The sequence below is a fragment of the Thunnus maccoyii genome, chromosome 15 (genome assembly GCF_910596095.1).
Source record: "Thunnus maccoyii chromosome 15, fThuMac1.1, whole genome shotgun sequence".
Classification (NCBI taxonomy): Eukaryota; Metazoa; Chordata; class Actinopteri; order Scombriformes; family Scombridae; genus Thunnus; species Thunnus maccoyii.
The window spans coordinates 15,560,218-15,582,782 of record NC_056547.1 but is presented as its reverse complement, the minus strand read 5'-3'; the positions used below and the strand labels follow the sequence as shown (position 1 = coordinate 15,582,782).

Sequence of the window (22,565 nt, the reverse complement as noted above, 5' to 3'; positions counted from 1 at the left end):
GTGTAATGCAATGCACTCTGCATCAACATGTCCACCACTTATGAAAGGAACACGATCTCAAAAAAATGACGTCACCTACACTCTGCTCTGCTGTGATTATTGCACTGTGAATATCCTTTAGATGTTTCTTTATATAGGCTAAATGAGGTTAAGCCAGTTAATGACAGTAAACACAGCAGAGCGAGAAGAAAAGAGGCAAAAATAACTTGTCAAATGTTATTCAAGGTATCAAAAACAAAACAAAAACAAAAGCAAAAATAGAAGTTTATCCATGAGTTTAAAAAAAAACTTTACTATGTATATTTAAATTTTCTTCACATAGTTTACATTCAAATTTATTTTCTACATCCACCTGTCCCTGATAATATGCTACACTACTGTATAATGCTTCTAATTGGATTTATAACCTGTATTTGTGTGCGTGTGTGTGTGTGTGTGTGTGTGTGTGTGTGTGTGTATGTGTGTGTGTGTGTGTGTGTGTGTGTGTGTGTGTGTGTGTGTGTGTGACTATATCAACCAGCAGATGGTGCAGCTGCTCTGTGTAATTTCAGCAGTTTATGCATCTGTGTTGTCCAGTTCTTTGACACTTCTGTAAGTCCCCAAATCAAAAAAAATTACACATTTCAGATTATATTTAAATGCATCCTTCTGTTATTTAGATCAACTACACATGTTAGCTGTTAAGTTTATATTGAGGAAAACTGTTTTAATCATTGCTGAAGTACAATGAATAACACTTGTTCATATACTGTGCTTTATAATTTGATCGATATTAGCATGTGATTTAAGATTTTACATTAACGGCTGCTTATTTAGAAACAGAAAAGTGATGTTTTTGTGTGAACTTTCATTTATTTCTAATGGAAAATAACATTGTGCTACTCTTTTGTAATGTTTCTCCACTATATCCACTGTCTGCTACTGCACAGTGCTCTTAAATGCTACTTAAAACGTAATAACTGCATAAAGTCAAGAAAATATTCAGATGTGTAAAATAAAATGTGAACTGATTGAAAGAAAAAAGTTGTTTTTACCATAGTTTGTAATAATTCACAGTAGCTATGTGAGTAAAATGACAAGCAACAGTAAGGAAAGAACTTATCCTTTTCTATTCTAACAATGTGAAATTGCTAAAATTGCTCACAATAAGTCTAATTTTCTTTCTTCTAATTCTAATCTTCTTGTTTTCCCCCAGAGAAATAAGGCAGTAAGTAAAATAAAATGAGAATGCAGAAGGGCAGTGCAATACATTTTTTCATTGTCTCCAAAATCCATCAGTCCATTACTACTGTATAATATTGCTTTGTTTTATCTACTGTGGTGAGATTTACAGATTCTGACTTGTTCTGCTGTTGTTTCATCTCCAGAACGTGACGTGAAATCACGTCAATGGTCACTCGCTGTCGGCCTCAGAAATCACTGAAGGAGAGGATATTGAGTTGATTGGCTGCACATCACTTCACACACATGAACAGACAGCAACACACACACAAACCCGCATATGCCATGGGACCCTGGACATCTGCCCCTGTTCACCCAACACACACACACTCACGCACCGTGACCCCCGCGCTGCTAATCTTTGAGACAAAACACACACTGTACAGTGACCTGTTTTTACACCGCCTATTGTCATGTCACTCTCTGTTACGTTGTCTGTCATGAAAACCTGTAGATGTTCTCAACACACACATTCATCAAGTCCTCCACTGTACACACACACACACACACACACACAATTTTTACATGCATATCTGTCATTAAAACCTGTGGACACTCTCACAGCATCATCATTATTACACTGTGTGTACACATACATCTCTATTTCAGTATATATTTGCATAAAATATTAACTGGCATTTGTTATGTTTGTCACGGTTATTATCTACACATCACCACATGTATGTGGACACACCTGATGATGTTTTAGACCATAGTACATTTACAACATTGTAGCAACAGTTTGGGGAAGATCCTTTTCCTGTTTCCTGACAGTGCCCCTGTGTACAAAACGAGGTCCATAACTTGCCTTGCCTTCACCTTTTTCCAAACACACATATATGCCCCGTTAGTGTTTCCTGGTTGCTGAGTCTTGAGTTTGCCTTTCATGACTGCATGTACCTGAGAAGAATTATCTTAGTAATGTTTGTTGTTTTCAGTGCAGTAGATTGACAGCTGCCGAGTGAGACTAGTTAGATAGCTCTTCTGGCTGTAGGGTTTTTTTTTTTTTTTTTGCCAAGATAATACATTTTTTAAATGCTTCTTCAGTTTCCTGCCTCTGAGACGATGAGATGCTCACTTAAGGATGTAATGTTTGGGTGTTCACATACTTTTGGCCATGTATTATATCTAGTCATCATTTCTGCAAGGTTGTTTGACTTTAATAATTTTATTAAAAACAAAGATTTACAGTGAGTTTGTATGTGTCCTCTTGCAGCTGGAAGGATACTATCCAAGGGTCATAAATATGTTTGTTTTTCTCTTGATTTTCGATCTCCAATCCACTGAAGAAGACTATGAGATGTGGTTGAAAACTCTAAAAAGCTGCTACCGTCGGTGGACGTTTGAGCTCAGATTATTTTGTTATATACACTCTTCCCAAAGGTCGTGAATGGACTTTCATGCTAAAATATTCAAGAAGCTCAGAAGATCATCCTGAACAACGTCTCTCTCTCTCTCTCCCATCGTCTCAGCCTCAGCCCTACTTTCTTTCTCAGGCTGATGTTTCCATTACAGAAATAAAAGCATGACGGCTAATCCAGTTATATGTTCCCTGGACGACACACACACCCACACATACACACACACACACACACACGCACGCACGCGCGCACACACACACACACAAACACACACATATACCTGAATGCATATCATGCATGCATACATACACGCACAAATAGGCACAAAAAAGCATGCACAAAAATGAGGCACACACATGTTGCAAGTGGACACACATAGAAAGAGGAAAATAAACACACTCACACACTCACAGGGGGCATGCGATTGAAGCAAGACCCCATGTTGTGAAAAAGTCAAAAAGAGCTTTCTGGAGCTCTGGAAATAAATACCAAACATTGGTAATCCACACACAGACACAGACACAGACACACACACACACACACACACACACACACACACACACACACACACACACACACACACACACACACACACACACACACACTTTTGGGGACATTACATCATTTCCTGGAGACTAGGAAACCTAACCATGGCTTTTGTCCCCTATTGGACAAGTTGTCCTCAGTTAACTGGTCTTGAGTCTGAAATGTGTCCCCGAAAGTAGGATAAGTCAGATTACACACACACACACTCACACACACACACACACACACTGGTAATCTCTCAAGACAATTTCCCACAGAGCTGCACGTCCTTCCTACACAGTGAAAAAAAATAGGGAGAACTGAAGGAAATGAAAAAAAGGAAGCAAGACCTTTCATAGATCTGACTGCGATGTCTTCAACTTCACCTTCTGTGTCTCTCTGTTCTCATAAGGAACATCATTTAGGCTACATTTACTTATTTAGATGTAGGATTTAGATGTAGGAGGTAGAACAGAGGTCACAGTCTGGATTCAATCCCATCATGACTTCGTGAAATATCTTTTGACACTCTTGAGCAGCACAGCGGATGCTTTTCTCTTTGTTAGACTGCAAATTATGTTTTTTTTCCCAAACATTAAAAAATACTCCAGCTATTGCACTTCCAAAAAATTTAAAAAGGTAAAAATTAATACAGCAGAGGCCACGATATTCTGACTTTTAGTCACTACAAGCTAAAAAACACTGGATCTTAGACTTCCCTGTCCAAGTAAATGTCCACAAACCTACACAACAACAGTATTCTGGTAGAAATGTGAAGTCTACAAGTCAAAGTAATTTTCTCAGACATGATGAAGCTTCTCTAGAGCCACTAAAGACTTACTACAACTGTGTTTACAGGCTGTGTAGTACTTCCTGTGACTGGTAAATTTTAAATAGACTTTGAGATTGTAAAATCCCTTTAATAGATCAAAATTGCATATCAAAAAGACAAAAATGGGATAAAAAAAAAACAGAGACGGAGCACTATGTTGCACACAAGTGTCGTTCTCATGACAACCTTGATGATGGCACTGATGATGCTAACAGAGATGTTTTTTATGGCCCTGAATTTCACCCACCATGTATTTTGTCTCAAGGTTTCTCTTTTACCTTGATGAGATTTATGTTCCTTTTACCTCAGTGGGTTTTGAGACAGTTTTAAAAGGCTGCAGAATCTTTACATGATCTTTAATAACATTATGAGTCAAATCCAAATAAAGTTAAATAGTTGACTTATAGGTTCAGTTGTAGATCACCTGTCTTCTCCTGTTTTCTTCAGTTTTCTACAATACTTGCAATACTTCCTTTATATGATAAGACCTTTAATCACTTACCTTTGCGGCCTGGTTTTTGAATCAGATCAGCACTTGTAGATGATCAGGAAATCTTCACAGCGTAAAAACTGATTCTGCAAAATTTCCACATGGAATGAGTTACTAAACACCTTTTCATATACTGATTTTACATCTCTTAGGCTGTGTTTGAAAATGCAACACTAAAGAAAATTGTGTCAGATTTTAGGCTGCAGTATTGTTCACTTGGTGATGAGAGAGGTAGAGATGAAGTTACCTGAAATTGTGCATAAAATCAAGAGAGAGAGAAAGAGCTAGAACAGGTATGTCCTACATGCATGAGCACACAGGTCACTCTGGGTAATTATACTACCTATGGCTTTTTTCCTCTCTGTCTCCCTCAAACATTTATTAACTTCGTTAACCCTCACGTGACTGACCATGAGTTTTTCTATAGTCTTGTTAACGTTTGGACCCCACAAGTTAATAAAAACATATACAAACTCTCTCTGACACACACACACACACACACACACACACACACACACACACACACACACACACACACACACACACACGCACACACAAATGACCCGTTTACGTATTGTACATATATGTGAAGTTTAATTGCTGCTCTTTAGCGTTCATTGATTAAGTTAATTATGTCCTTAATGAGTACACTATTTCCTTCTATATCTAATTAAAGGGTAGTTACACCACTTAATTGTCAGTGTCCTGAAAATGACCGGGCAAGATAAAAATTGCTGTCCTACGAGATCCAGTGAGTGTTTGTCCTTTCCTCTAACCTACAAGTCTTTTTTCATGTGCAGGCGCTGGTGTGTGTAGCAGGTGTAAAGTTTCTCTACACACTGTGCAGTAACAGCAGTCTCACAGGTTCGTAGTATGGCATACTGTGTGAGATGGGTTTAATAAAAAAATGTTGGTTGCAATGTGTGTCAGACTGTACAGACCATATATTTAAAAGCTTTTTCCAAAATTGCCCTCAGCCAGTGTATTCTGCATGTCAAATTTTCATGGAATACTTTGACTTTGGACATTAATTTCTGACACTGTCCGAATTTTGACGTTGGCTGTCTGTGGTTGTCAGTGCCATCATCAAGGTTGTCATGTCTGTGTGGAGTACGAACTAAGACCACCTTTTTGGATTTATGACCAATAATTTCATGACTTTTCTCTCATGACTGTTAACTTTAAAGGGGACATACCATGCTTTTTTTTTGTGATTTTCTGGTATTTTTATACAGTTGTGATGTCAGATGTCTATATTAAACATAGTCAAAGTTCAAACGTATGTAAAAATGCTCCTTGCAAGTGCTCTGAATGCTTCATTTGCAAAAATTCTTCTACTTCCCCATTGGACTGACGTCAGATCTTTCCCACATGCCCACAAACTCTAGCCTTTATTGCTAAGGTTCACATCATCCTCTCACATATTTTGGATCAAATTCAGACTCGAACATGTATGAATGATTTTATTGGGATGGGGGCCTTTAAAGAGAAAGGAGATAAAATGGCCTGTTTCAGACAGAGGCTGAACTGAGGGGCTGCATAAAGAACCAATATGAGAAAATAAGGATTTTTTAAAACTGTAAATCATGCAAATATATTCCAGTAGAGCCCCAGAATATAAATAAAGACCTGGAAATGTGCATGATACATCCCTTTTAAGCTGGGACAGTCAGAAATTGTAAAGTGTGAATGGCACCTGAATCAGAGCATCACAGGTAATAAAACCTTGGAATTATACAGAGGAAAACATGCCATTATGTAGGACATCTTTTACTGTAAATTGCAATATATAAGTAATAGAGAGCTGCATTTATATAGTGCTTTTATCTAAAGTGCTTTACAATGTTTCTGCTGCTCACTCACCCATTCACACACACACACTCACACACTGACGGTGGCAACCATCGGGAGAAATTTGGGGTTCAGTATCTTGCCACACTTCAACATGTGGACAGGAGGAGACAGGGATCGAACCACAACCTTCTGATTAGGGGATGACCCACAGTAACACAGTGGACAACACTGAGCAAAGCATTTTGAGGGATTATAAACTAGAGCTAAAAATTTATTTTTTTGCTTTTTCTACCTTCTTTACTTTTATCCTGCTGCATTATTCACCCAATTTGCTGTTCCTCATCCCTGCTGAAGATGTTATACTGTAAATACTCACTGCTCACTTTGAATCTGTTCAACAGGAACAGCTCAAACATGTGTGTTTCAATCCCTGGATGAGGTGAGTAACTTTGCACAGTTGGTGCACGATTAGCATAATACATGTAGTTTGTGCAAATCTACGTTCAGGGTTTCTTATGGACCTTCTGAATGAAAAAAATAGTGAAGTGCATACATATCTGTATGCATATAGATGGTCTCTTAATTCATGGTAAGTAGGCTTTTTCAGAGAACCCTCAAAAAGCCACTCACACATGTTGGTCAAATGTTAATGATTTATTAATTCAGGCGTTTAAATCTTCTGAAATTCTTCAACCTTGCAGATGGACAGAATACTGAGAGAGAAAGAGCGTGCATAAAAAGTGATGGAGGAAAGGAAGAAGAGAAAGAATGGTAATGACTGAGAGAGAGGGAATTAAAAAAAATCAGTATTTAAAAATAATAACCATGTCATGGCCTGATTGGTTTGGTTTTCCCATATTTAACTCAGTGGACTGGGAAATGAGAGAAAGACAGAGAGAAATGGTGGCAGCGGGAAGGAGAAAGAGAGGAGAGATGTAAAGAGAGCAGAAAAAAATAAAGGGAGAGGCAGTGAATGAATGGAGAAAAGAGGGAAAGGGGGGATGGGAAAAAGAAAGAGAAACAGGCGAAAAGGAAAAATAAGGGGAATGCAGACTGAGAACAGGAGAGTGGAAGAGAGAAGAGATGGGATTATGGGAGAGTTGTAGAACTGTTTGAGTTGTTTTATTGCTGTTGGACATTACAATATTTATGCAAAACCAATCAATAACTGCTCAAATCTGTAAATGTGTGAGTTGAAACTGTTGTCAGCATTTGTGTTATACTGAAGCAGCTACTGCACTGTTTGTGTAAATCAGAGTTTAGCTGTGCAGTTCTCGTAAATCTGTGATGATGAAATAACAAAAGTGAGTGAGCTTTGACCATTCGCTTTCACAACAACAAACTTGAAAAACCTGGTGAAAAAAAACTGTTTGTGTGACAGATGGTTTCATAAACAGGATGTCACAAGTTCATAATAAAATATGGGAATTAATATAAACATTTTCATCATTTGAACACAATCTTTCCATAACCTTCACTAATTTGCAGAGACTAATTTATATTATAATATTTCAACATTACATAAAATCAAGTGTGCATGTACGGGTTACACAAATAAGATAGACTGTAATATTGATTGATTAAAATAAGGCATCTGTAAAGGCTTATTTTTTCACGTTGGACAGAGCCAGGCTGGCTGTTTCCCTCTGCTACAAGTTTTTATGCTAAGCTAAGGTAAACATATTCTGACTCCAGCTTTGTACTTACCACACAGACATAAGATCAATGTCCATCTTTTCATCTCTCTTTCAGCACAAAAGCAAATAATGGCATTTCTCAAGCTAATGAACTATTCCTTTAAGATCTTTGGCAGTGAGCATTTAGCGTTTTATATTTAGCACCCTCTGGCCAATATGTTGAAAAATGGCATTATGTTTCCCGAGTACAACTGACACTGATGGAGATGTCATTAGTTTTGGACGTACTTGGTCATAAACCGAAGTGGACAAATTACTGCACTAATGTCTTGACCTGATGACGGTGCTGCATGAATGTTAAGAGATCACCACACTTATTTCAAGTATTGAATATCTGTACCAAATCTCATGACAATCCATCCAGTAGTCTAGTTGAGACATTTCACCAAAAACTAAAATGTCAATCTCATGGTGCCACTAGAGGAAAATGAGGATTTTCAAATTCATAAAGATTCATCCTCTGGAGACCAGAAATGTCCCAAAAATACCACATTTCATGGCAATCCATCCAATAGTTTCCCTGAAGTCACACCACTAAAAATATTAGCCACATATAAATGACAAGGGGAAGTCAGTTTTACACCTCGGTGTGGCCAAAGAATGCTGACCATTTACTGAAAGCTCTGATTTGCCTAACAAGTTTAGTTTTTACCCAACAAAGAACCACCTGCTACCTCTGAAGACAAAGTTGTTAACTGTGTTAATTCTGTCAATGAAACTGATGAAAAATATTTGTTGATAACCTTTTCTTGACAACAAAAGCGAGACTAAAATGAAATAAAAAGTAACCATTGAAAACAACAATTATGACAAAATGTATTACATATTTTGCCAGCAAATGAAAACAGACAAATGGACAAGACTGTTTTAATGCAGTAACATATTTTGTAGCCTAACTTCTGACAAATAAAGCAGTATCCCCCCAAAATCTCTTGTTTGGAAGTTGATTCAGCTGTCTGACCTTTTGTACTACCAATAATAAGAAGCATCTTGCATTCAGAAATATTTATGTCTATCTCAATACTGTTACCTGATATTCTTGATAAAAACAGATTTATGAACTAAATTCATCTACAATCCACTGAGAATTAGACCAAAAACTAAATCAAAATCAGGTGCGAAAATGAACACCGGTTGTCAACAACTTTCTTACTGTGCCAATAGATAAACAGAAATATTGTTTAGCACGTACAAAACATCTCTGTAGGCTGAGGTGTGAGCACTGCAAAGGCACACAGCAAAACCCACTGAAGGCCAAGCTGGCACCAGAAACAAATGAAAGTGCTGGTTTGCCTCATTACACCAGCCTTTAGCCCAGCCTCAGACAAGAAGTAATGAGCAGCACGACAGCCAGTCATTAGCCTAAATAGCTGCAATGGCAAAGGAAAGTCATGTAGCTTTCAGATGGCGACGTTTAAACCTCTGTGAGAAAATGTTGAGCTTCCCCCTGGGAGAAATGATACACATGAGTTCTCTGAATTAAACATGACACGGGCCTCATTCCCAAATAAGATTATTCTCTTTAATTGATCGTTATTACTCATAGGTTGGGGAAGACAGAACTTTTAGGGTTTTATTGCAATAAAGTTGTGATATAATCATATCTATTATTCAATTGAAATGATTTCTTTTGCTCTTCCTCCGAGCACCAAGGCTAAAAAGCTGCTGCACGTCCATAAAGAAAATTTTCACAGTGGAAAAACTGCAACATGAACTTTGATTTCATGCCTCTGATGCATGTGTATTTGTGTGTCTGAACTCTGATTTCACGCCTCCAGCAGGCTCTGAAGCTTACAAAGATCTACAGAGAGAGAAGAGGAAGAATGAAGACTTAATATGAATTCAGGATTATGAAACTCATAACACCCAGAGGAGAGTTTCAGTCCTGATTGAATGTTTACTGACATAAAACCTGTGTCACTGCTGACAACAGTAGAAGGTTCAGTCATTTTTACAGTGAACATTTCATAATAAAAAAGCTCTCCTGGCAGTGTTTGCTGTTAACAGAAAAACACAGTGTGAAAATATTTCAGATGGATTTGATCATTGAGATCTAAGCGGTGAATGTGAGGACCTTACTTGTACTGAACAGGTCTTATCTTTGTTCTGGGTTGGGTCCAATTTTAGTGCGACAGGTTTTGGGTCTTTGTCAACACCACTGAAAACCACTGAACCCAAACAAAATCTAATTAACCAGCGTTCTTCCAGGACCTGCTGTTACACTCATGTCTGATCTGATCTGGGTTGGTGTTCTGTAAACTGAGAGGCCCTTTTAGATCCCTGTTAGATTGCAAACAACTTTTTGTCCCTTTAAGACATTGTTGAATCCCTTTTCACAAACATATTTCTCTAACCTGACACGCCAGACGGTTTGTTACTAAGACCCATCTCAGAAGTTGTCCATGAAAACTGTTTGGAAAAGGGCAGGCACTTTTAAAAAATACTTGGCAGTTGATTGGATGAACCATCTGTCTATCACTGTCTATCACCATCTTACCTTGCAAGGCAGCTGGATTTGCGAGATCATGCAAGAATCCTCATAGGATGCTGATTGACTACCAGTGGTTCGGACACAAGCGCATAACTTGAAGCATGACAAGATGGATTCTCGCGTGATTTAGTGATGTGTGTACAGCAGAAAATCCAAGAACCAAGACAGCTGGTTCTAAGATTAAAGTCCAACATGTTTTTAAAATGTATTGTTAATAGTTTTGTATTATTAGAATAAAGAAAACAGGTCTGAAATATCAGAAATGCTCCTTTTTGTTTGATTGGCATTAGCTGGCAGGCTACCAGAGTTACACAATACACAACAGAGACAAAGAAAACAAACTGCTGTGGCTACAAGTCATGGGCAGACAGTATGTTGCTATCAGGGATTTTGAAGATCAATGACCAAACACACAATCAGCAGACACTGGACCAAAGTTACATTTCCAAGCACATTAACATGCTGTTTAATGCACCGCTGCACCGGAGCATGTAATTTGCTACCTAGCCTGCCACTTTTTGGTGAATGTGTGTTTGGTGGCTCGTTCCACAAGCTAAGGTGCAGGACAAGACATGTTTATGTTTGTAAGTTAGATAAGAAGGAGACTTTAGCAGGAAAGCTAATGTGGGTTGTTTTTCAGAGCCTGTGGCTCTTGTGTTATGTAGCTGCATCTTCTTGCATTATGAAGAGAGTTAAAAAGTTACAAAATCAGAACATAATCAAACAAAGTATGTACAGTTGTACATCTTGTGTAGTATCTTATCTGATAAATAAATAAACAGATAAACACACAATTTGTAGCATCATGTATTATTTGCTAAACCCCCAACTTTTTCTGAAATTAAACCTACTGTATCCTCTGGGGCATATCAAGCGTACAGTACATGAGCAGTGCATCTTTTCAGCAGTTCAGCTCTGAGACTTTGCTGTCCATCATTTGTTTTTCTCCTGAAGGTGTCTGCTATCAGTTCGGTTTACACTAATTCATTTTCTCTCAGCTGAAATGTGCTAACTCCTCTCTTTCTTTGATGGACAAAGATATTAGACACATAACTGACATTTAGGGCAAAGACTTTCTTTTCTTTCTTCATATTTTTCTCCCTCCCCTTACATTTTGCCCTCTGCTTCTCTTCCTCTCTCTCTGTTGTTACCAAATCTCTGGTTAAACATCTACAATAAGATAACCGTGTTTTTTCACAAATCACAACCTGAAGTACCCTAATCATGTGATATGTAATCGGTCAATGCCCTGCCTGCCCTCATTTTCCCTCTAATGACTGCTGTGTCATCTCTCCATTTCTATATCAAATAAAAGCCAAATTACACATTATTGAATGTACTTCACATGTGCATTTGTCATCTGAAAAAAAGGTGAGGAAAAAATATAGAAAAATCTCTCTGTGATGCACAAACACACACCGTTGGCCCATATATTAGACAGAATCCAATCCATACATCCATACATAGACTCTGAGCCCAAACAAATTGGTTGTTTACTTTGTGTTGACACTGTTATAAAAAGCCTCTTCTTCATGAGCTAAAAATCATTTTCTTCACATTCACAGGTGAGTGTTGGATGACTGCAAGGCTAACAATTTGTGATGCCAATTTTTTAGTTTTTTTAGAAAACTCAGCAAAATGTGATCATCAAACATGAATACCTTTATGTCAGTATTGAGGTAAACTCTGTCTTTTTATACTTTTAAGTAATTTTAAGTCATATTTCATCAGTTATTTGAAAGAAAGCTCCAAAAAAAATGAGTCAGTAAAGGTGAGAAGAAACACATTAAATGAGGCTGGTTTTGTTTTTATGAAAACTTTCTTTACCAAATTGTGACAGCAAGACAGAAGCACAAGTTATGTGTGGAAGCCTTCTGTTTTTACAGGCTTTAAAATGTTTTTTTATACACCCTGCATGTGCCAATCCTTTTTTACCTCAACAAAGTTAATCCCCTACCTTTTATCCAGCTGCGATTTTGTGAATTGTGCCTTTTTGTTTTGATTTTCAGGCGTGACAACACTTTCAGTCATGAGGAGCTCTGTGGTGTTTTTCCTGGCTGTCAGCTTTGCCATGTTTGGATTTGGTAAGAAAAAGGGGTTGAAGAAGGAATCTTTCATTAATGCTCACTCTTTTTTGTCTCTGAAAAGCTCAGCCAAGTGGGGCTAAGTCAGAAAGATTACATGTTTCTCAAAGAGCAAACGTATTCAGCACTTACAAGCCCCAGGGAACATTTTGGCAGATCAGTGTGCTGTTTGCATGTGCTGCTGCTGTGTCATCTGCTTCCAGTTCACACTACAGCAGAGTCAGTGATAAATATTCATTCATAATATTTTCTATGATGTCCCACAACTTGCAGTTTGCTCTCTGAACAGTTGTGACAGCTTTTTGGTTTGGTTTGGTTTGGTTTATTGACAAGATTTTAACTTATTTATAGTTCAGGTCATAGGAATAAGTTGTACAGTCCTGTATTATAATTGGCAATCATTCCTTGAGTGGGAGTAGGGGGTAAATGGTTCCCTGTGGTCATCAGGTGGGCACCCTCTTTCCTTGGTGTTTTATTGAACGCAGCAACAGAACTTCAAGAGGATCAGTCGAGTCCAGGTTTCTTCTCTCAATGATTCAGTCCTGTTTATGCAGACTGTAAATCATAACGAGCAGCAACAAGACTTCAGGAGGATCAGTCGAGTCAAGATTTCTTCTCTCAATGATTCAGTCCTGTTTATGCAGACTGTAAATCATAACCAGCAGCAACAGAACTTCAAGAGGATCAGTCGAGTCCAGGTTTCTTCTCTCAATGATTCAGTCCTGTTTATGCAGACTGTAAATCATAACCAGCAGCAACAGGACTTCAGGAGGATCAGTCGAGTCCAGGTTTCTTCTCTCTATGATTCAGTCCTGTTTATGCAGACTGTAAATCATAATCATCATCATAACCAGCAGTGGAGGTAGGGGTAGAAGCTTCATGGGGGTCATCAGGTGGGCACCCTCCTTCCTTGGTGTTTTGTTGATAGGTCCACAACATCTCCAGAGGGCTCAACGGTGACATCAGGTGCACCCGCCCTCTGCTTTTACCCCTCCTACTGGCTGTGATGCCATATCATGGTTGAATGTTCTATGTATCCTTAGAGACCAGATGTACCGGCTTTCCGTACCAAGGTGTCAATCAATCACAACATATCAGACATGTTTTTGTCAGGGATTCAAAATTTTCTATCGCAGGTATTTTCCACAGTCCACCATTCATTTAATGTCTGACATTAAGAAATATTAGAAAAGGTTTTTTAAAAATGTTTTTATTACAATATCCACATTATTTTAGGGGATATTGTCTAGCAGCCATTGTTTAGCCTTTACCTTAAAGGAATAGTTTGACATTTTTGGAAGTAAGCTTTTTCACTTTCTCACCAAGAATTTGTTGAGAAGATTGATACTGTCTTCATGTCTGTACAGTAAATATGTAGTTGGAACCTGCATCCACTTAGCTTAGCTTAGCTTAGCATAAAGACTGGAAACATTAGGAAACAGCTTGACTCTGTCCAAAAGTGACAAAATCCACCTAACAGCACCTCTAAAACTCATTAATTAACATTTTATATCTTATTTGTTTAACCTGTGCAAAAACAAAGTGTGAAAACAACAACTTGAGTTTTTTGGGATGGTTATGTACCGGACTATTTCTTGGCTGGGCGCAGTGAAAATGTTGAGCTATTCCTTTAAAGGTACAGTAGGAACATTTGACTCCTTCTTAAAGGTGCCCTGTGGACTTTTCTTTAAAGCAAGTTTTTGTTTGAATCCAGTGTTTTACTCACCAAAGCCCATTGTATGCATCCTTGATGGATCTTGGTCTACCAACATATAAAACATTCGCAAAGCCATTTTCAAAAACATTTTGAATCCTATATTGTTTACATCTATGCTTACTTGCTGGCAGTCTTCTTTTGCTGATGCATTGCTGCATTTCTTGATGCATTACCGCCACCTGTAGATCAATGGAATAATGTGAAACAACAGCATTTAAAAAAAACAAACAAAAAACATGGGCAAACTAATAAAAACATTGCTTTATAGCGCAACTAGTGGTAGAAAACTCCACAAGGTACCTTTAAATCAAGTTTGATTTCAATTATGAACACTTCTAATAATAGCACTGAAATGAGCACTGAAATGTTCATGTGATGTATCAGTCACATAGTTTGAAACTTTGGGAGATGAGTTCATGTTCACAAATACCGACTGGACCAAAATAACCTCAATCATGTGAACTCTGTCTCCTCTCTTCAGGCCTCTCTCTGAAGTGTTACTCCTGCCCTCATGGCTCCTCCAGCAACTGTGAGGTTGAACAGGAGTGTAACCCAGGTGAAGACACGTGCCTGAAACTCACCAGTGAGGGTAAGAATGATAAAAGAAACAAAGTTGAAAAGTCCACCAATAGTTAAGGACACCATAAAATCTTATTTCGAGAACATAAAACACATGTCTGTGCAACTGGATGCAGAGCGGCACTAATTGCAGTGCACTGGCTGTTGTTTATTGTTAATAAACTCTGAAGTAATGTTAAGTGGTGCACTCCTGAATTTGTGAACAAATTTTGAGTATCATATTACATTGTTCCTAGGTTCCAACCAATTTTGACAAATTACCTACAAACTGAAACAATGACGGCTTTTTAGAAAAAAGTCCAATTATTGGAGTTTTCTGCCACATCTCATGGCCCTCATCAGTGGTTAGACTTTGGTCAGCTGTCATGAAGATGGTTTAGCTGTGATCACGTGACCGAAGTATGTAATAAAGTATTATTTTATTGTTATCACGTGACTGAAAGTCCATATTTTAGGTCATGTAATAATAGCTGAATCATCTCCATGACAACTGAGCAAACTCCATCCACTGATGAAGGCCATGAGATGTGACTGAAATTTCAGGAACATTTACAATAGGGTTTTGTGCAAAGGTTGCCAAACAACCATTTCCAAGCCCGATAATGAATCTTCAAACTCTTCCTCTTCCAGAAGTTGTAATAATGATGCACTGAACCAGATTCAACTTTCAATTTTTTATTTATTTTATTGCTTTAATTTGTTGGTTATTTTCTAAACACATATTTGGAAGAAACATCTCTGAAATGGTCTTTTATCAGCCTTTCTCTGAAATGACTTCCCTTACCTTCCCTGTATTTTTCATTGAAAGATTCAGTGCATAGCTCTGTTATAATCAATGTAACAATAAAGTTAAAATGACTAATGCTGTTTCTCTCATATACTGTCTCACTTCAGGAACAACCTACACTTCATGTCTGAGGTACGCAGAGTGTGACTTCATGCATCTGGCTGTCAGATATGCCCTCCCAGACTTCGACTTCAAATGCTGTCAGTCAAAACTCTGCAATGTTGAAAGTAAAAGCTTCTTTCAGAAAATTAAGGATTTCTTCAGTTAACAATTATAAAGAAGAAGAAAGATCAAATACAATACAGTTTTAAGTCGTAATTTCTGTCTGTTGATTATTATTTGTGTCCCTTACAATGTTTTACATTGTAACACACTCAACAATAAAGTATTATCTTAACAAAATGTGTGCACTGACCTTGTTCCATGATGCACTTCAGTCTCAGTTACTGTTAACAAAATCAGCAGGATTGCTTACTGATATTCACTGTCTTTCTAGAGAAAGTGCACTTTGAATGTCTCTTTCCTTAGTCATTACTGTTTTCTTTCACACATGCACACACTTTATGTTGCCATTTTATGTTCATTCTTGTAATAATTTGGCCCTATTTCTGTTGTATTTGGTAATAATGCTATTATATATATTGATAATTCATTTATAAATGCTGAAAAAGTTATTAATAAATGGATTTTGGTCAAGGTCCTCTGCAGGCCTTCTCTGGAAGGTAAGTGGCTGTCTGGTCCAATTTACTAAGAGGATTTTTCACAGCCTGGTAACCCAAAAGTTGTTATTATTAAGGACTTATAACTAATCTACAATTGTATTTTTAACCATTAATTAAGCTATGAGTCACAATCAGATAAGATGGAATTTTTGAAATGTACCTTTAATGTGACATGTACATATTTTTTTATGGAGATTATAGTAATGCCTTTGGGAGAAAGAGAACATTTTGAGTTTGTTTGTTCATCTTAAAGTGCACACCAAATGTTAGTCTGGTATTTTAAGGCTGCTTAGAGCTAAACATAATTGTGTTCCATTCACTAAGTCAAGAGATTTACTGTATTATCAACAACAACGGTTGAGCGAGAAAAAAATGCATTTTTTGAAGATGAAATGTGTCTACCTTTCCTTCTTATTAGACAGTACACAGTACGGAAAGATTAAGAAATTGAGAGTGACAGATGGAGAGGGAAGAAGATATATAATCTGGACAGACACCACACTCTTTGTAGCTCAGTGGGCTGAAGCACAAACCATGTCCACTCCGTGTCGTATGTGAAGGCTGGATTCAAACCTGTGGTTTCAAAAGCCATCACTGAGAGTCCTGAACCCGCCAAAGCACAACAACAGCCTGAAAACACTCTGAAGAACAAAACAACATCAAAGTCCAGGATTGTAAGAGTGTCTGCTGCTGCCCTTGAATAATAATTAAGATTGCATTGAGTTTTTAAACAAGCTGCATTATTCCCCTACAGCTGATTATAATGTGGTGAGAACAGAAATGTGTGTGTGTGTGTGTGTGTGTGTGTTGGGGCCTTTCTGCAGCAGTGAGTAAGTACAATGTCTTAATTTGTTGACTTTAATTAAAAGAAGGACAACATCTGTTACCTGAAACAATGTGTGTGTGTGTGTGTGTGTGTGTGTGTGTGTGTGTGTGTGTGTGTGTGTGTGTTATTCAATCCTCATGAGGTTCTCACAACTCACAAAATGAGATTTATTGAAGTTGATTCTGGCAAAATACATATTTTTTAAGTTAGAAAGTCAAGGGTTACAGGGAATTGTTAATTGTGCGTCAAAGCAAGTGATGCTTTTGCTTGATGCCATTTGTGTGTGTATCTGTGTGTGTGTGTGTGTGTGTGTGTGTGTGTGTGTGTGTGTGTGTGTGTGTGTGTGTGTGTGTGTGTGTGTGTGTGTGCGTGCATTTACAACTCTGTCCAGGTGGCCAGATAATTAAAAACATTTCTCACACTTGATTTTACATTGAAATCTCAAAGCTAACATCTGGCCAACAAGGGAGGAAAAGACCAGGTGTGTGTGTGAGTGTGTATGTGCATGTGTCTGTGTGTGTGAGTGACAAAGAAAGACTCTTTGGTTATGTAATCCGAATATAACAAAGATTAATAAACAAGATACACGTTAAAAAGAATGATGGCCCTGAGAGCTCAACACATGCAATACAACTAAAGAAAAAACAGGCAAAATACAACCAAATGAAGAAAACATCTGCAGCAATTTGACAACACATTCATATACAGCAAAACAAAACATGCTGCAAATATAGAAAACACGAGTAAAAAGGGAAAGCATAAGCAAATACAGAAAAGCTGCACAGTACAAAACAGAACAAAGTTACAAAACAAAAAAAGTTTCCAGGGGACACTAAAAACTAATGAACACTCCTGGGCATGCAAGTTGTTGCTATGTTTTGAAGATGGACTTACTTATTCTATGACCTAGTGTAATACAGTTTATGTTAGCCAGTGCACTATATTATCTGCAATATTATCATACATGGAGGGTGGGAGATGGTGCTGGTGATGGTGACATGCAGCAGCAGTTGTGTAGTATCTGCATGTGACAGAAGCAACCATGACTCATGTCAGTTTGACAGGCTTTCTCTTCCTTTTGATGGTTTTATGCCACTTTTTGAGTGGACTTTATGAGCACTGGGAGCCTCTCCAGTTTAGCCGTGAGTTCCTTGCTATTGCACAATTTCTCTGCAGTTCTTCCTGCGGAGATCATCTAGCTGGATCCTTCTGCGGGGAACTGGAGCTGGGCATCCTAGCCGATCGGTGTGAGGAAAAGGGGAAGATGTGGCGGCATGCGCCAGAGGCTCAAGAGACAGTGCCACCATCGGATAACCCTCCCCACAGTCATCCTTGCCAATGTTCAGTCACTCCACTACAAAGTTGTCAAGCTTCAGACAAATGTCAAGTTCCTGAGAGAGTATAACAATGCTTGTCTTCTCACTTTAACTGAAACATGGCTCAAAGAACAAAATTCAATCTGGAAATTGAAGGTTATGGAGTACCCTTTCGCCTTGACAGAGAATCTACGGGGACCAGTAAATCACTGGTTGGAGACTTGTGTCTCTATGTCAACAAAAACTGGTGCAACTCAGTGGTCGTTAGGCACTGTGCACACTCGACATTGAACTCTTGTCTGCATCCCTGTGACCCTTTTATTTACCAAGGGAATTCCCACAGTTGTTTGTTCCGCTTGTGTATATTCACCCGAAGGCTGCGGTTGACATTGTAACTCGGGCTATGGTAAATACAGTGCAACAGCTTCAAGGGATTGTGTCAGATGCACCAAACTTTGTTATGGATGATTTTAATCACTGTAAATCAGGAGGATCGTTGTGTAATTTTTACCAGTATGTGACTTGTCCAACACGACTTGTCAAGTGTCTGGATCTTTGTTATTGATCCGTCAAGGGAGCTTATAAATCCTTTCATAGAGCTCCATTTGGTTTATCTGATTGTGTATTTGGCTCCATCCTACAAACCGGTTCTGAAGAGAAACAAGCCAGAATGACGTTCAGTTCTGGTCTGGTCAGAGGAGTCTATCCAATGTCTCCAGGACTGTAATACTTGCACAGAGTTGGACTTGTTTAAAAATGTCTGTGATAATCTGGATGAACTCACAGAGACTGTCTGCATATATCACTTTTTGCAAGGACTTGGTCATACCCCGGTAATCAATTTTCATTTATCCAAATAATAAACCATGGGTCTCCAAATCTGCCAAAAGCACAGTTAACCAGCAAAATATCAGTTTTAACCAAGGGAATGTGATTTTGCACAGGGAATTACAGAAACAAGTTAAAAAAGGAACTTAAGCTTGCTAAGTGTAGTTACAAGGACAAAGTAGAGAACATAATCAGTACTGGTAATTCATGCCCTGCATGAGGAGGGTGTGAAGTCTATGATGGGGATGCAGTCCAAGAAGTGTCAAATTTCCCTTAATGGCAAGCTAGACCTTGACCTTTCTAATGAACTGAACACTTTTTATAATTGTTTTAAAGTCTATGATTTTAGTGAGGAGTTGTCAGTCTTCAAAAATGCTGTTCCTGAATTCACGGACTAGTGCAAGTTGTCCTACTTGGACATCAATGTGTCGAAAACCAAACAGATGACAATAGATTTTAGGAAGAATTCTATGGTCGTCTTTCCTGCAGTGATTAACGGTCGGGCTCTGGAGTTTGTGCAGCAGTACAAATATCTTGGCACTACAATTGATGACAAGCTGACCTTCGATCCTCATGTAGATGCTGTGTATGGAATCATGCGCATTTACTTTTATTGTAAGCTTTGAATTTTACAGTTGACAGTACTTTCATGAAAATGTTTTATTCCTGTTTTATTGAATCAGTCCTCACATTCACCTTTGTCTGCTGGTACAGGTCACTTACCTTCAAAAATAGAAACAGATTGCAGGGTATTGTCAAAGTCTGCAGTAAATTTGCAGGCACCAGCTTGAATGACCTTCCTCATCAGTACAAGGAGTTCAAGCTTCTTCTGTCTGGCCACAGATACAATCTGCCAAGTTGCAAGACCAATAGACCTAAGAACTCATTTGTTTTTGAACTCATTTAGTTTTTGGAGCAACATTATCATTCATTTGGAGCCATGTTTCTGTCCACCTGGTGAATGAAGTACAATAATATATCTCTCTTTTGGCTCTGGTCTCTACCAGCTCGTAAGGGAAATATGTGGCTCTTTAGCTGCTAAATGCTCCACCATGTTCACCAACTAGCTGCTAACTTTGTCTGTTTGCCATTTGCTGCTAAGCAGGTAGTGTACAGTGTATTTTTAGAGCTTTTTCTCTGAAAACAACTGCCTGCTGTAGCTGAAAACAACACAATGAGAGTGGTGACAGTGAACTGGAAAGCTAGACAATGCACTGAAACTTGCTATAAAGCTCCATAAAGCCGAGGGGAGCTGGGAGTTTCTGTAGGTGTCTTGGTCATATTTCTTAGTAGAGAGCAAGCTAGTCTTTGTGCTAAATTGAGTTAATCGACTCTGGCTTCAGCTCTATATCTACCAAACAGACATGAATGTGCTGCTCTCATCTAATTCTCAGCAAGAACATTTACCACATTTACCAAAATATCAAACAACTTCTTTAATTGGGCCTCTAAGCCCACTAACAATACATCTTGTCATGTTAGATTTTACAATACTGATGCAGGTTATTTAAAGGGAAATCTGACTCATTAGGAAACAAAATGCTTTTCTCCTTTTTAAATATGTAGCTGTTTTCTGTTGCTCCTTGTAAAGTATACTCAACTTAATAAGAAAAAATAGAGATGAATGATGACATATTAGACAAAACACAAAAATAAATAAGCGCACATGCAAAATGTCTTACAGTTTTTTAAATGCTGCCATAAGATCAAGTTTAATTGGTTGCATTAATCACAAAAAGAGTCCACAGTGGGAGGACTGTCATTTCTTTTTCTCAAGCCAGTGCACAAGGCAACACTAACAATCTCATGATATTCAGTATTAGTGATCATTAATATTTTAAAAAGTCCTCTGTCTCATTGACTCTGTTTAAATTGGGAAAGAGAGAGGGAGGGAGGAAAGGGCAGAGGTATAAAGAGAAACAGAAAGCTCCTGAGGCGTCACACTGAACAAGAACACTTCTCAAAAATGTTAAACTTCAATTAATCGCTGAGGCATCTTCTTGTTCTAACACCAAAAAAAACCCATCTGCTGTTAATTAAAAACAGGCCTCTACCTTTCAAAAAGCAGCTGATACTCTGTCTGATTATGGCTGCTTATGGATCTCAGCTAAAACACTCACATGTGCCGCTTTAGGCTTCAAATCCAGCTCTGTATATATTTCAGTGCTTGAACAAAGGCTTTACAACGTGTCAGCTGTTGTTTTTTTTTTTCCTTTGGTGTCACGCTGCCGCTTCGTCTGTGAAACGTACTCAACTCTAAAGCAGCAAGTTTTTCTCCCTGTCACTCTTACGGGCTGATCAGACAGGCCGAGACATCAGTTTTTCCCTGTTTATTTTTCCCTCATTGCCACCAAAACATATTCTTCAATCTTTTTTTGAGCACAGAAATATGTACCTGTGGCAAGCAGATAAACCACTTTACCTCCTTTTGATGTTTTCTACTTGTAATATGACACATTTCCTTTTCTGTTCTGTTTTATTCTATCATTTTCTAATCTACTCTATTTTATTCCTTCTAGTGACAAGATTGTGATTTTGGAGTCTTTTTTACAGTGACCCGAGAGCTCAACCCTGCATAACTCATAGGTACCCTGTTAAGCTTTTGACCAGTAGTGCTATGGATCAATGTTTTCATGAATGGGTCTCCGCTTTGTTTACTCTTGTGAAGCTGAATAAGGAAGCACATTCATGTGTGTGAGCATGCAGGCAGTATGATACACATTCATGTGGTGGGTTTCAGGTTATTCCACTGATTGACAGTTGTTGACGGTACATGCAAAAAAACATATAGCCAACAAAGGTAGGGGAGAAGAAGTCTGCTAACAAGTAAACATGGATGTAAACAAACAGGATTAAAAAAATATTCAAAAAATCTTCTCTTGAGTGGCTTATGAGGAAGAAAATGCATTCAGTGTTCAAGGATACATACAATGTGCAGCGTTTAGGAAAAAATGCTGCAAAGAAAGTAAACAGGCAAATTGAGAAACTCATTCACCAATCTGTCAACGTATATGCAGTATAATAAAAACACACTGTAAAGTATAATACAGAGACACACTGAAGCTGACTACCCATCAATAGTGTTGGAATATATATGGACACCTGTCTTGTGCTTTAAGACAGACTTGAAAAATTGTGAACCTATCTTTTTTTTTATTGGTGAAGTAGTGTGACAAAAAAGAGTGACATAGAAGATAAATAAGATAGACATAATAGACAGATATGTAGACAATACCATGAAGCAGTTACGACAATGTATGTGACGATATGATAACAATTCAGGAGTAGAGATTAG

General features: G+C 38.1%; 1 protein-coding gene across 1 annotated transcript; it reads left to right on the top strand.

Moving 5' to 3' along the window:
• The first annotated feature begins 12,433 nt into the window (after nt 1–12,433).
• LOC121913508 (CD59 glycoprotein-like) lies at nt 12,434–15,846 on the top strand. Its single transcript, XM_042436169.1, has 3 exons — nt 12,434–12,495; nt 14,694–14,801; nt 15,686–15,846. The coding sequence occupies exons 1-3, from the start codon at nt 12,441–12,443 to the stop codon at nt 15,844–15,846; spliced, it is 324 nt and encodes a 107-aa protein (XP_042292103.1). The 5' UTR covers nt 12,434–12,440.
• Nucleotides 15,847–22,565: the final 6,719 nt, after the last annotated feature.